At 42.7% G+C, this 13323-nt stretch overlaps 1 protein-coding gene and 1 long non-coding RNA gene across 2 annotated transcripts; one reads left to right on the forward strand and one right to left on the reverse strand.

Moving 5' to 3' along the window:
* Positions 1 to 831: 831 nt before the first annotated feature.
* LOC134195410 (TNF receptor-associated factor 3-like) lies at positions 832 to 7925 on the reverse strand. The gene is made up of 7 exons (XM_062664434.1): positions 7678 to 7925; positions 6693 to 6756; positions 6520 to 6624; positions 3921 to 4082; positions 3766 to 3846; positions 2890 to 2961; positions 832 to 2085 (listed from the first exon to the last, which is right to left on the reverse strand). Exons 1-7 carry the CDS (start codon positions 7884 to 7886, stop codon positions 1048 to 1050), a joined length of 1731 nt encoding a protein of 576 aa, XP_062520418.1. The 5' UTR covers positions 7887 to 7925; the 3' UTR covers positions 832 to 1047.
* A 532-nt stretch (positions 7926 to 8457) lies between these two features.
* LOC134195858 (uncharacterized) lies at positions 8458 to 9899 on the forward strand. The gene is made up of 3 exons (XR_009972439.1): positions 8458 to 8567; positions 8653 to 8920; positions 9658 to 9899. It is a non-coding gene; the product is annotated as an uncharacterized LOC134195858 (long non-coding RNA).
* Positions 9900 to 13323: the final 3424 nt, after the last annotated feature.

Here is a 13323-nt window from a genome sequence, read left to right on the forward strand (position 1 = left end):
GGTCCAAACTCTAGATCTAGTACAAACAACACAGAAATACCTTAAGTAGGACAATTACAAATACAGGCCCACTCTAGAACGTGACCCCATATGCCTAACATCACACGATCAAAGCGAATGGCTCCTACACTTAAATATACTAAACTCTAAGAAAATCCTATTTCTAGGAAATCAGGCTTTTTTTGAGGTCACTGAAATCTGTAGCGTTTTTTTATCGAATCAAATTCTTTCGTAGCTCACGTATAACTGCGTAGATTTTATTAGCTTACCAAGTTACCAACGATTCACTGTACCTGATTGGCTTTGATGTAGGCATTTCGCGTTGAAGAACAAACCCAAACTCTAAAGATACGTATTTCTCTTCTGCGGATATGAATCTCCCGTCGCCTTCCGCTTACCATGGCCACGCCATAGTTACAAAGAAACTCCCGTATATGGAAGGCTTTGAGTAAGCTATTTCTGTACAAAAAGTAGTTTTTACGAGAACAAGTCTCGAAAAGAACTTTATTCGATAAAAATAGGATCACTGGGGTATGACTTCTTCAGGTACAGTACATGTAAGTGCAAAATGCAGAGTAGTGAGCTTTAGCGCGCGTTAAAAAAGGCATGGTATCTAGCGCACGTTAATTAGTTTTGTTTATTAGCTAAAAACTATAACCGACATTAAGACTAAGCATGCGCATTGGCAACTTGACCTCAAATACCTTATACGCAGCAGACTGTAATTTCTAAGTAAATCATATATTACCTACTTAATTAATCACCTACCTTAGCTATACGCCAACGGGCTACTGACGAAAGGAAAGTGTGTCTGGAAAGTAGTATGCCGAAACGGCCGGAAAGATTCTGCTGCCTGTGTACTGAAATACTAGAACTACTCGTACAATAGTATCCCTAAAGTACTTTAAAGAAGTTGAACTACATACAATCACAAGACCAAAACCAACTAAACATGGAATACGGACACACACAATAATTGATATAAACAGTAGAGACCATGCGTGCAATAAAATTCAATTCTATATACAACACACCGTCCGTATTGCCCTATCTCCTCTCATCCGGTGCTACAGCTCCTGACGTGTCTACAACCATCCTGATAAACACCGTGTCATCTTTCACGTAGTTTCCAGCGTCCAACTTCTCCACCGGTGCGAACAATGGGCATCCGCTGGCGACATTCATCTCCCTAGTCGGCCGGTGAAACGACGACGACGTCGGATCGGGACGGAAAGTGTCTGAGATGTGGCGCCTTCCATCCTGATCGACGAGACTAAGTGTGACCTTCTGGCTGAATGGCCACATCAACAAAGAATCGTACTCCCCACGCATAATAACAAAGAACAAAGACAAGTGAGTGTTCTTTCCGATGCCGTCGCCGTTCAGGTAGAGCCGTCCGCACATCTTGTAGCCGCACGGCGATGTGTAGAACGGCTGGGAGTAGATACTCGGTGTCTTCCCGCTCACGGCGTCGCGTCGTCGCCGCCGCACGTCCATGATCTTCCACAGCAACACGCCGTTCACGCCCTTGCAATCCATCATATCCAATCGGAGACTGTGCTCGGCCAGTTTGATGTCGTGGACGGCAAGTACGCGATCCTGTGCGGAAAACTGCTGAGTTTCGGCGGGACTCATCCCACTCCTGTCACCGCTCCGAGTACGAGAAGCCGAGAGCCGCTCTTCTTGCGATTGCAACTTCCTCGTGTTCGACGTCGTAATGTGTTCCATCTTCTCGAGTCGTTCAGACAAATGTTCAAAATACTTGTTAATATCACTAAGACGAACGTCGAAGTCATGCCGCAAGTTCGCCACCGACTGACGGGTAGCCTCGGTTGTTTTCTCGTTGATCAGTTTCACTTGAGTTTCCATTTCCGATCGACGCTGCTCGATTTCCTTCACGTGATTCCATTCGGCATCGATGGCGCGCCCCGTCTCTTCAATGTTTTGAAGAAACAACGTCGACTTGCCCATGTCGGCCATTGCCACGTCAACCGTTTCGCGAAGAGCGAGACATTCCTGGCTTACCCCGCTAACGTGTTCCAGAAGATGCATTTCGACGTGTTCTGCTAGAGCTTGCTGTGTGTCCTATAATCATGCAGAAAGGAAGGCAAATGTGAGAAGAAGAGAAGAAATACGACGAAATGTGCAGTAGCGTCGCTGAACCTCCAAAATTGGGAGACCAGCTGCTAAGGTTTAATAATTAATTATGAGACAGTGGCGTAGCTGGTCAGACGAAAGGGAGGTCACTCTGGCTGAGACATATAACGTTTTGGGGAACTATACAAGGCTTATGAGCTATCATGCCACTAGTACTATATGATTTGCCATACACAACAGCAAAAGAACGATTGCTACTAGCTAAATGGAATTTCCGGACGTTGAAAATAGTTTCTCGCACTATGCACAAGGCTTGGCTCGTTTCCGGACTCCGACGCCTTGTTTTGTACGTTAACCGTCTACAAATGCAAAGTTTACGAGCCTAGCGCCTGGTTTAAACCATCACACTGACGCTCCGCATTGCGTCAAACTTCAAAGAGATCGCCTCGACGAAAGGGTCATTCCTTGATTTTGATCACTGACGCTGAAGTACGATTCATCTCAGGATCAACGTCAGCGTCAGCGTCATATTGTAATCCAGGCTTACCAAAAACCCAATTCACACAGAGAACGTCCAAAGTAATACCGACTGCGTGTATAGTATGTCATGCACGCACGCCCACGCAATGGCCATATGAGAAGGCAGAGCTGTGAAAGGGGACCCCACCAGGTATACGCGTCTGTGAGACTTTGCCTATTGTCTAAAAGGCCACACCTACGATAATCGGGAAAGATGCATGCCTTCCATAGATAGAGCGACGCCACTGCAATCGTTTGTATATATAGACGCACTAGTTCATGCTTGCAGCCGACGAACTTGCACTTGAACATCTGACGAGGGCAATCTTTGCAGTGTTGTTCCATCTATACGTAAACACACAAGGCATGAAGAAAGGAAATAGTGGAGAACGTAATACACTATAATGATATGCAGATGTTCCTGTCAACGTCGATTAGCAAACAACAATTGTTACATCTCTGTCGTCAAAGTCGTAGTACAGGTGCAAGTTACTCACAAGTAATGAAAAACGAAAAAAGAATCGTTGGAAAGTGCTACTCAAATGTCACATACCGCCCACAATACGGTTGTGTCACTTGTTTCCATACGAAATGGTGTGGTGTGGTGTGGTGTGGTGGTGGTGGTGGTGGTGGTGGTGGTGTGTGTGTGTGTGTGTGTGTGTGTGTGTGTGTGTGTGTGTGTGTGTGTGTGTGTGTGTGTGTGGTGTGTGTGTGTGTGTGTGTGTGTGTGTGTGTGCGTGTGTGTGTGTGTGTGTGTGTGTGTGGTGTGTGTGTGTGTGTGTGTGTGTGTGTGTGTGTGTGTGTGTGTGTGTGTGTGTGTGTGTGTGTGTGTGTGTGTGTGTGTGGACTCAATCAACAAAATGTTTAGACATGGCAAGTTAGTCATGTGCATTCACACCAACAATTGATCGAATTCATGGTCATCAAAAGCTAATTCAACTCTAAACTCCTCTTTCAGTGCCGTCAGAAAACACTTGGGTACTGTAGTATAGTCACATGCAACCTCTGCAGTTTTATGTGTTCCATTACAAAAACATTGAACAGTTTGAAAAGCAAATTATCATATTCAAATTTTCACACAATGATGAGTAATAACGCACGCACATACAGTCACAAGAACAAACCAAGACGGTGCAATCTGCAACTTACATCCTTCCTCTTTATGAATCGACCTTCCTGACATCTGTTAGGACACTCTACAAGTACTTCCGAACAGGACGATTCATGATCCTACCGGACGTTCACAAACACAAGAAGTGATGAATAAACTGCTCAAACACCGCGTTGATATACAAACAATTTACCGTCTGCTGGAAAGCTTTCATCTCTTCTCCACAGCGGCAAATGATTGTCCGCCATTGACACTGGTGATTCAAATGCTGATCCATGTTAAGTCTCATCACCTGTTCATTGCATTCTGCCCTCGCACAAGGCAACTTCACATAATCACAGTTGTCCCAGTGAGCCTAAATGAGACACATATGCATACATACATTTGTGTATACATACATTCATACATATACTGTCTCTTGCATAATTATAAATCCACCCTACCTGTTGTACATTTTATTGTGTTTTTGACCGCCTAGTCAGTCGCAGAGAAGCTTCTAAGTTATATTTTCATTACAAAATTATTTGCTGTTTATCTGAGTCTAGATTCAATCTCCTTCACACATTGACTAGAGAATTTAAAGTTGCCAAGTTGGGGAAAAACATCATTATCTTCCTAAATCTTGTCTGCGCATGTGCTGTAAAGTGAATATTTTATCATAGTAAACAAATTTGTGGCGTTTAGTGTAATTGGTTTCTAAGCAAGAACTCGTTAATATTTACTCACTACTATCTAGCATTTCGTCCAACCGCCTTTAGCTCTACGTATCGCTTCTACGCGACGCGGAAGACTGTCAACTAAAGTCTGTACAAGATCAACAGGAATTGACGCCCATGCTGTCTGCACCGCCGCCCCGAGATCGGCTGTTGTTCGAGGGTGCAGACGATTTACCCTCACTTTCAGCCAGAGCCACAGATGTTCTATTGAAGTGGCGTCTGGAGAGCGAGACGGCCACTCAAGAACATTGACGTCATTAGCACGAAGCGACTCTCTCGTCGAAAACGCAGTGTGGATTTTTACGAGGTTGTCGAGCGTTGAGACCTTTCTCTGACAGGCGTCTACTAATGAGGGAATGTGACACAGGTTGGCCAGTCATGACAGTCAAGTCTGCTTGAAGCTCTCGCAGAGTGACTTGGCGATCTCGAAGAACAGCAAATTCGATATGTCGGTCAGTTGGAGTTGCTGTTTTTCTACCTCGGCCTGGTCTTCTTTGTAGTCGATGCTGCCGTTTTGAAGGGCGTCTGATGACATTCTGAATCACTCAACGAGAGACTCCTACAACTCCTGCCACTTCACGTTCTGACAACTCGTTCTCAAGATGGACCTCGATTTCTTGTAGAGTCATGGGGCTGCACTACTTTCCTTGAGGCATGATTACACACGAACAACGCAAAGAATCGAGTCAAGGACGGAAATTGGAAAAAATTGATAACTGAACTGTAGGGTTGCCGACGTTCGCCGCTCTGTGAGCTCCAACAGCGTATAAAAACAGGACAATTTGGCGCATTTGTCTCAACTTGCACTATTCTCAGCCATCACAGAATATAACCGGAAGTAACGAATTTAGGAATTTCTACGTTATACAGTAAGAAATAACATTGAAGCCAACAGTTTTGCGTCTTGTAATCATTAGTGCATAGATTTAGTGCTTTTGTTTGTTTTTAAACAATTACAGATCATAAGAACGAGTTTGTTACGTCATAAACAATTTGCTCATTTGCTGCCAAACAAAGACAAAACGGCAATTTCTGGCAACTTAACGATGAATTTAATGTTAAGTTCTCTCAGTAGTAGAAAGCATACGAAGGAAACTGTTTAGATTGGACATTTGTGGTTTACTGCCAGACAAACGCACTTGAATTTCTTTAGTGAAAGAGGAACAAAATTATTTAGTTGTAGCTCTAACTCTAAGAACACAAGTATTGCTATATGTTGGTAGTTCAAAGTAATCATGAAAGGAACTCCTGGTATCATTTTACACCATTCACACATTTTGTCCGTCACGTGAGTAGGGTGGATTTATAATTTTGCAAGAGTCTGTACATAATACATTCATACATACATACATAAATACATACATGCATACATGATGGTACGTCTACCAAACTCGGTGATAACTCCTCCAATGCCTATTGTGTCTTTGGTGAGAAGCAGACCTGGTTTACATACATCACACACACACGCACACACGCACGCACGCACACACGCACGCACGCACACCTAAATCCTAATCCTAAACGTCAGGAGCTGCCTCTCAGAGGTCACGCCCCCAGCTGTTAAGCTGGGCCCTGTGCGCTACTCAGGGAACTCTGGGCCTGCGCTAGCAACTCCTGGAGTCAGGCCAGGCACTCGCAGGAGCACCAACATGTGAAGCCAACTGTGGTGTGAGCACCTGAAGTCTCACCAGGACCCCAGTGGCTGATGTCACGTCATAGCTGATGACCGCTTAGGACCCCAGTCAATGACCAGGTACTCATTTATACTCCTGAGTCGAGAGAAGCAAATGTGTGTTAGTTTCTTGCTTAAGGAAATTATGCCATAGCTCCCCATCACTTTGACTTGAACTTGTGATCCTTCAAGGTCCCGGATGTAGACACTCCGTAAGATGACTTTCCAACCAACTGAGCTATCACAACACACACACACACACACACACACACACACACACACACACACACACACACACACACACACACACACAATACATAAGCAAGCTTTCAGGTTATTTCTGAAATCACACCATGCAACACATGCAACAAAAATAGAATCAATAACAAAACTGCTTTCCTAACCTGGAGACTATGCTTCGGCCCCACAAAATCACAACCACTGCTATTTTCCCAACAGTGAACAAGGAGTTTACTGCATTCTTTTTCTGCAAATACATCAGGAAACGTCTAATACACAGCGAGGACGTTCTGTTTATTCTGCAGTACCTGCAACCTACTACATTATTGTTCATTACCTGCTTTTGATCAATCGTTTCACCACAATTAGGGCATATCAAGGGTTGTTCAGAAGATAAATTTCTGTCAAATACAAAAACATACTAAACATCATAAATACTTTATTAATTAAATATATCAAGTTTACAGCATCATTTTTAATAATGCTATGCATATCCATTCTCCAACATTGTCACTACCCCTTGAACTTTGGTAAATTCCAAGTGCACAAAGCCTAGATGTGTTGTGTACGTAGGTGCGCATGCGCAAAAATCTACCCACAAAGTAAGATGGCAGTTCCCACATATAACAATTAAAGTGTGTCAATTAAATTACTATGATATCACACACAACTGATTTTAGTTTCATTTAGTCATAATGAAACCAGTTAGTACCTGCCACCTTACCTTAATTGACAAAATGAATGTGAACTAACTAACTGTCAAACCACAGAATCAAACACACAGATAAATACAATTAACTAAGTGCAACTATCTCTTCTAACTATCTTAATTAATCAACCTACCAGTGTGTCATAATAAATGGCTAGCAACTTCTAATTTACCCTATACCTTTTGCTGATCCATTGTCAATTAACAATAAACTATAATCAAACGTAATGTCCAAAGACCACATTTTGCAATTTATCAACACCAGAGTCTAACCAGCATTCTGACATCAAAACACACACTTAAAACAAATATACAAGTAAAGCTTTTGTTAAATTACAATTACACATTAGAGCGACCTAGAGCACCAAGAGAACTAGATAGCTCTTCTCTAGGGATTGCCCCACATCAAAGCTGAAAGCATTATTAAAAGGGATCTAGCTACAGGAGAGTGTATCCTGGAGTTGGGCTGAAATTGAGAAAACTCTTTCCAGCCAATACACCAAATCCCCAAGTTCGAACCCAACTGTCGTCAGTCATGATCCTGCAGACTGCATCAATCGATCCCTAGCTGCATACCTACCATAGCTAGAAAAATGCACGCAAATATACTTACTGCAGCTGAAGTTTGTAGCAATGGCGGTCCCAACGCTCTCCGCAAGATACTTGAACTGCATTCTGTAAGGGACTGTTGCAGATGGCGCAGAGTAAATGCCTGGGAACGTCTTCCGCATAGACAATACACTGAGAGCCTTCAGTGACAGTTAGGGAATCCTTTTTCTTCTCAGACGAATAGCTGCCGTGAGAAACGTCCGTTTCTTCCATCGATAGCTAAATTGGCTAGCTATCCAGGCATGCTATCAGAAGTTGACACGTAGCTGATCATTTAACGCGCGCTAGAAACACGTGAGAGACTGGTAATTGGACCAAACGACAAACAATTTCCTTGATTTCTCTGACTCAATAGCTGTACGACGTTTTTTTCTGACATTGAAAGCATGCGCAGGTGCGTAGTACTACCTAGGGGTAGGGTACGCGAATGTATGTGATAAATTGTAATTTTTAGACACTCTATGGTTCGTTACTAGAGCTTTATCTGTCTCGTTGTATTAGACAACAATTACAGTAACTTACATAACCTATGACGGAGTATCTACCTAGCTGTACTTAGATTTTGTTCTATCACTGTCAATTAATTGAAATTAATGTTTGAATCTTCGAAGTCAGCAATAGAATTTTCGTTTGGCGCTGTAATCTCTACTGCGGGGGCTACGTTCCCTCGGTGTAGTCTCATGCAGCCAGCTCCACCTTTGGCTCCGAGCCAGTCTTTCCCCGCCCCACCGTTCCCCGGATTGTCAAATGATTGGCTTCAGTCGATAGATCAGAATCTTCAGTCTACCAAACAACCGGGGAAGTTAAGTTCGCGAGATGTCCCGGATAATCTGAACATCTGTAGGGCGTATCGACAGCTTGCATGACAACTTCGAATCATCCGCGCACAGTCTAGTAAGTTTTTGACGTCAGCTCGTCTAACAAGGCAGCGTTGACAACTGATCTATTCTCTGTTTTTTGGCGTGCTTTCCAACCTTAGAGAGATCTAGATACGCTTGCAGGAAGCCGAGCAAAACGGTCAACTATGACGTTCGTCCGCCGGTAGCTTCGACTATTTGTATTTCGCCCAACATATAGAGCGGAGCGAATCCAGCCTACTTGGTTCTTGGATGTGCCTGCACTATTGCTTTCTTCAGAACTTCTTGTCAAGGTGGAATCTTCTCTTGTTTGGAGGTGCTGGACGAGGTCAAAGTGACGATGATTATGGCGGTTTCCGGTCATTTTGACTCGCGATGTAGTCGTACAAGGTGAGTGTTATTGGCATTTGTTGTTAAGCATGTGCAAGACTGTCGTTAGCACATACATTTTGATGAGGAATCGGTTGCGTTGGGGCTTGCTGGGTATGAGTTTTCGTGGGCTAATAATACGTACTTTGTTAGGAGCGGTCAAAGTAAGCGACATTCTTTTGCTCCCTACATTTTGCCCAACTGATTTTCGTCTCTTTATCTGCATGAACACAGAGTAAAAGAGTTGCTTCGGTCGCGCGTGCACTTCCCTAAGCCGTCAGATCCCGCCAGCACCATGCAAACTACCGCCGTATCAAGGCTATCGAGAAGGACTCATGACAGATGGCAGTCAGATTTGGGCGTGACTTGTGGTGTCAGGGCGGTGCTGCTACGCGCCATCTAGATATTGCATGTGTTTCACGAATTAGTGGACAATTGTTCGGACAATATGTGTGACTTACGTGTAGAGGCTCTAACTTGAAGATGTTTAGCCGTGTAATGTGTACACTGCAGTAATACACGTACAATACACTAATGGCGACTTCAAAGCAGTACATGCATGTGTACAGTATTGTGGTATACAGTGTGTAACGCAAAAGTAATTACGTAATTAAGTGTATTGCTACGTCACTTGAAAATAGTAACTCTTATTTAAGTAACTAAAGTTGTGTAGGAAGATGGTTCAAAATGTCCGAAAAAATAATTTGGCTCATCCCTACTAGCAGTGTTCTCAGATCTCTCTTTCTGTATGTATGTAGGTGAAGCCACAATGGTCAAGAAGTGCCTCTTGTTGTCACTGGGTGCTAACTGGCAGTCTCACACAGATCAATATCTCTCCTATGCTATGGGCATCTGATTGCTGTAATTACAATTGCGTATCGTACTAGTTTGTTGCAATAGCGGTTTGCGCATACTGTACATGTCTTAGAAATATTCAAGCACAGTAACTGATGTACGTAGCTAGTCTAGGCCGTACGTACGTACCGTCGACATCCATGTTTGTGTGACTGGCTAAATACCTCTAGCGCAGAACCCTTGGTATCTCTGGAAGCACTTGGTACGGAGTATTTGCACTTACACGTTGCAATACTTCTGTGAGGAAGTCTTGTATGTGTCCCCTTCTTGAGTTTGCAGCATACGAGGCAGTCACAACAACTGGGGCCCATGTGCCGGTCAGATACTGAGGGCTTCTGTTCGACTGGAGCTACAATGTAGGGCAAAGCTCTGCCATGATAGGAATATGTGTGCGTGGTTGAACTCGAGAGATCTAGCCGTGTTATACGGGTCGCACCATACGAGTATACGGGACCTGTTCGAACATAAATTCTGTGGTTGTTTGGTAGACTGCTTCTCACGGCATGTGTTTTTCTGGATGTCAAGAAAGCTTTTGACACCGTTGACCATCGTATACTGCTAAAGAAATTATCTGCTGTTGGGTGTGGATGCAGAAGCTTACAGTACGTGGTTCAGTGAGTATTTTTCTAGTAGGAAGCAGCGTGCCAAAGTAGGAAACATTACTTCCAACTTTGGGTCCATTCAAAGAGGTGTTCCGCAGAGATCCAAACTAGCTCCTCTACTGTTCGCTCTATATTTAAATGACCTTCCACCTTGTGTGCCTCGTGGAAAAGTCACAATGTATGCAGATGACACTCAGGTTGAGTGCAGTGCTGAGTCATCTTGTGAGCTTCAACTAGCGTTGGATACGTGCATGAAAGATTTACAGAATTGGATGTCCACAAATGAACTCAGTATCAATCCGGCAAAGTCTGAACTACTCATTATCTCCAGACAGTCCAGAGAAAAGGAAGTATCCCATGTGGAAGTGACTCTCTCTTGGCAGAAACCTAGAAGATCAAAGTGTTGCAAATGCCTTGGAGTTATGGTTGATGACCAGCTGCAATGGGGCAACCATATTGACTGGGTGTGCTCAAAAGCGTACACTCTTCTGAGAGGTTTTCGTCGGGTGAAAAGCTCACTTCCACAAGATCTCAGACAGCGTTTTGTTGGAGGGAAATTCCTTCCTCTTCTGGAATATTTCAGTGTGGTATGGGATACTGCCTCAGCAAACCTGAAAGCAAAGATAGACAAAGTTTTCAATTACTCTGTGAGATTGATTTTTGACGCCAAGTTTGGCTCCCCAATCACACCCCTACTTGAGGACTTGCATTGGAGACGTCTACAAGAAAGACGAGACTTTCGAGCTAGTAAAGTGGCTTTCAAGATCCTAAAAAGACTTGCACCTCCTTCACTACTAACCATCCTAAAATTAAATAAAGAAGTGGAAGTTAGAGTCACAGACACCAGGACAATTGTTACATACCAAGACCGCAGAGTGACTGCTTGAAAAAGAGTTTTTCTTACAGAGGCGCCCAATTATGGAATAATTTGTCTTCTGCCCTCCGTCATGCATCATCTTTATCTATATTCTGTTATGACAGACTCCCTAGGAAGATCAGCCTTAGGCTGATAGGGCTGCCTGTATAAATATATCTATCTATATCTATCTATCTATTGTCACTCTGGAGGGGGGAGACATTCCAGAGAATGACGGTTGCGAGGAGAGTCTACTCCAAGACTCTTTGGCGCATAATGTGCGGTGTATATATCATTACTACCGCTATAGTATGCGTGGCAGTGATTTTGGTTAGCTGCTTCATGAACTATGTCTAGATCTGCATCTACGTATACATTCCTTCTCCCTTCTACTGTACCCACGGATTGCTGCCAAAAGGTAAGGTTCGAAAGCAGACACGGAAGTTGGTGTAATGGTCGGTAGTATGCAGGTTAATTCCTGGTTACATCCAGCGTCTTTCTTAGCGGGCGGATGTACAGTGATTTTTGGTTTTCTGAAGTATGTGAAAGAGTGGTCACCATTCATATATATATATATTTTTTTTTTTTCGAATATAGAATCATATATATATATATATATATATATATATATATATATATATATATATATATATATATATATATATAGTATCGTCATCTTTTTTGTGATGGTATTTGGAGAAGCTGCATTTGGTGCGACATCAATAGCTTGTTGTTACGCATGTTTCCTGCTCATACAGCTACTATTTGGCATCTTTACGAATTTGCTGTCACTCTTGGTTTGCTTAGCAGAGCACCCCTTTGTGGATTTCTGTATCATGTTGAAGACTTTTTTCCTTTTGTGATCATTGGTGGTGTTTTGTTGTTGTGTACACCACTATTGCGGCTTCTACTATCAGACTGTCATTCACTAACTGAAAGTACTGATAATGATCAAACTGATTGCGATCAATCTGTGTCATTGTTGCAGCTGCTGAAGATACCATCTATACTGCTAGTTCTCTTGAACGTGTATACTTGCTATGCAGCTTTAGCACTTTGTCAGACATCAGCGGTGGTAATCTTTGCAAAGAGTTTGGTCTCACATTGGATTGATTATATATATATATATATATATATATATATATATATATATATATATATATGCAGGGGCAGTGTATCTTGTCTTTACTGTTGTATTTGGTCTGGTGGTGGATGCCACTAATCCACGAATTGTAATGATCATTGGGTTACTAGTGCATACGTGTGCATTGATGCTATTTGGTCCATCATTGTGTTCTCGTTTCGTTCTCCTATGGCATGGTGTGTGTATGTTGGAGCAATTAACATTATGGGGATTCGGAATGGCTATGGTTGTAATATCTTCTGGTCCTGATGTCATTCTCACCGCTATTTCAAGAGGATACGAAAAGAGCATGGCATTGAATAGAGCTGTATCCGGACTTGTGTTAGCAGCTATATTTTTGTCTGGAACCCTAGATGCTGCCATTGGTGGAGGCCTGACAGCTTCAGTGAATTTTCGCATCTCCTCCTTGGTTTTTGGCTTTGCCAGCTTTCTGATGATGATTGTCACTACTGTGGTCACTGTAGTCAACGCCATTATGTCTAGACGACAATAAACACTTGAATTTGATATACACTGAGGGGTATAATCTACTCACTTTGGTTTGAGAATATGTTATTATAATTGATCACTAACAGTTTAGTCGTAGTATACTAAAGTTAAATTGAGAAATTGTGATAATAAGCCGACTTTGTTTCTTTCGTAATAAACATAAATAAATTTTTTAAAATTAACACGTTTCCAACATTGTATGGAAGTGATACGTACCTCATGGTGTGATACCGAGTACTCTAAATTTGCTATACAATCAACACATTTTGCATATACAATAGCTGAGTGTTTTGTAATAGCCCTTCGACTGAGGCAAACATTGAGAATGCCTTTCACTAGTAGGACTGTTTTCTGATGAAGAAATACAGCTCAAATCATTACCAGCACCAGATAGATCAATAGGAGGCAAAACTTTGCCCAAATTGGAGCCAAGAGTTGCACTAGATGTACTTCGTGATGAAAGATTAGAAACGTCAGT

Source organism: Corticium candelabrum, chromosome 20 (assembly GCF_963422355.1).
Source record: "Corticium candelabrum chromosome 20, ooCorCand1.1, whole genome shotgun sequence".
Classification (NCBI taxonomy): Eukaryota; Metazoa; Porifera; class Homoscleromorpha; order Homosclerophorida; family Plakinidae; genus Corticium; species Corticium candelabrum.

Excerpts from the sequence above, each read along its gene's own strand:
- LOC134195410 (XM_062664434.1), bottom strand. The coding sequence starts at position 7,886 with ATGGAAGAAACGGACGTTTCTCACGGCAGCTATTCGTCTGAGAAGAAA. Across the intron at positions 6,625-6,692 it reads AAACGATTGATCAAAAGCAG|ACGTTTCCTGATGTATTTGC; the intron begins GTAATGAACAAT and ends GCTGTGTATTAG. Across the intron at positions 3,847-3,920 it reads TGAAAGCTTTCCAGCAGACG|GATCATGAATCGTCCTGTTC; the intron begins GTAAATTGTTTG and ends AACGTCCGGTAG.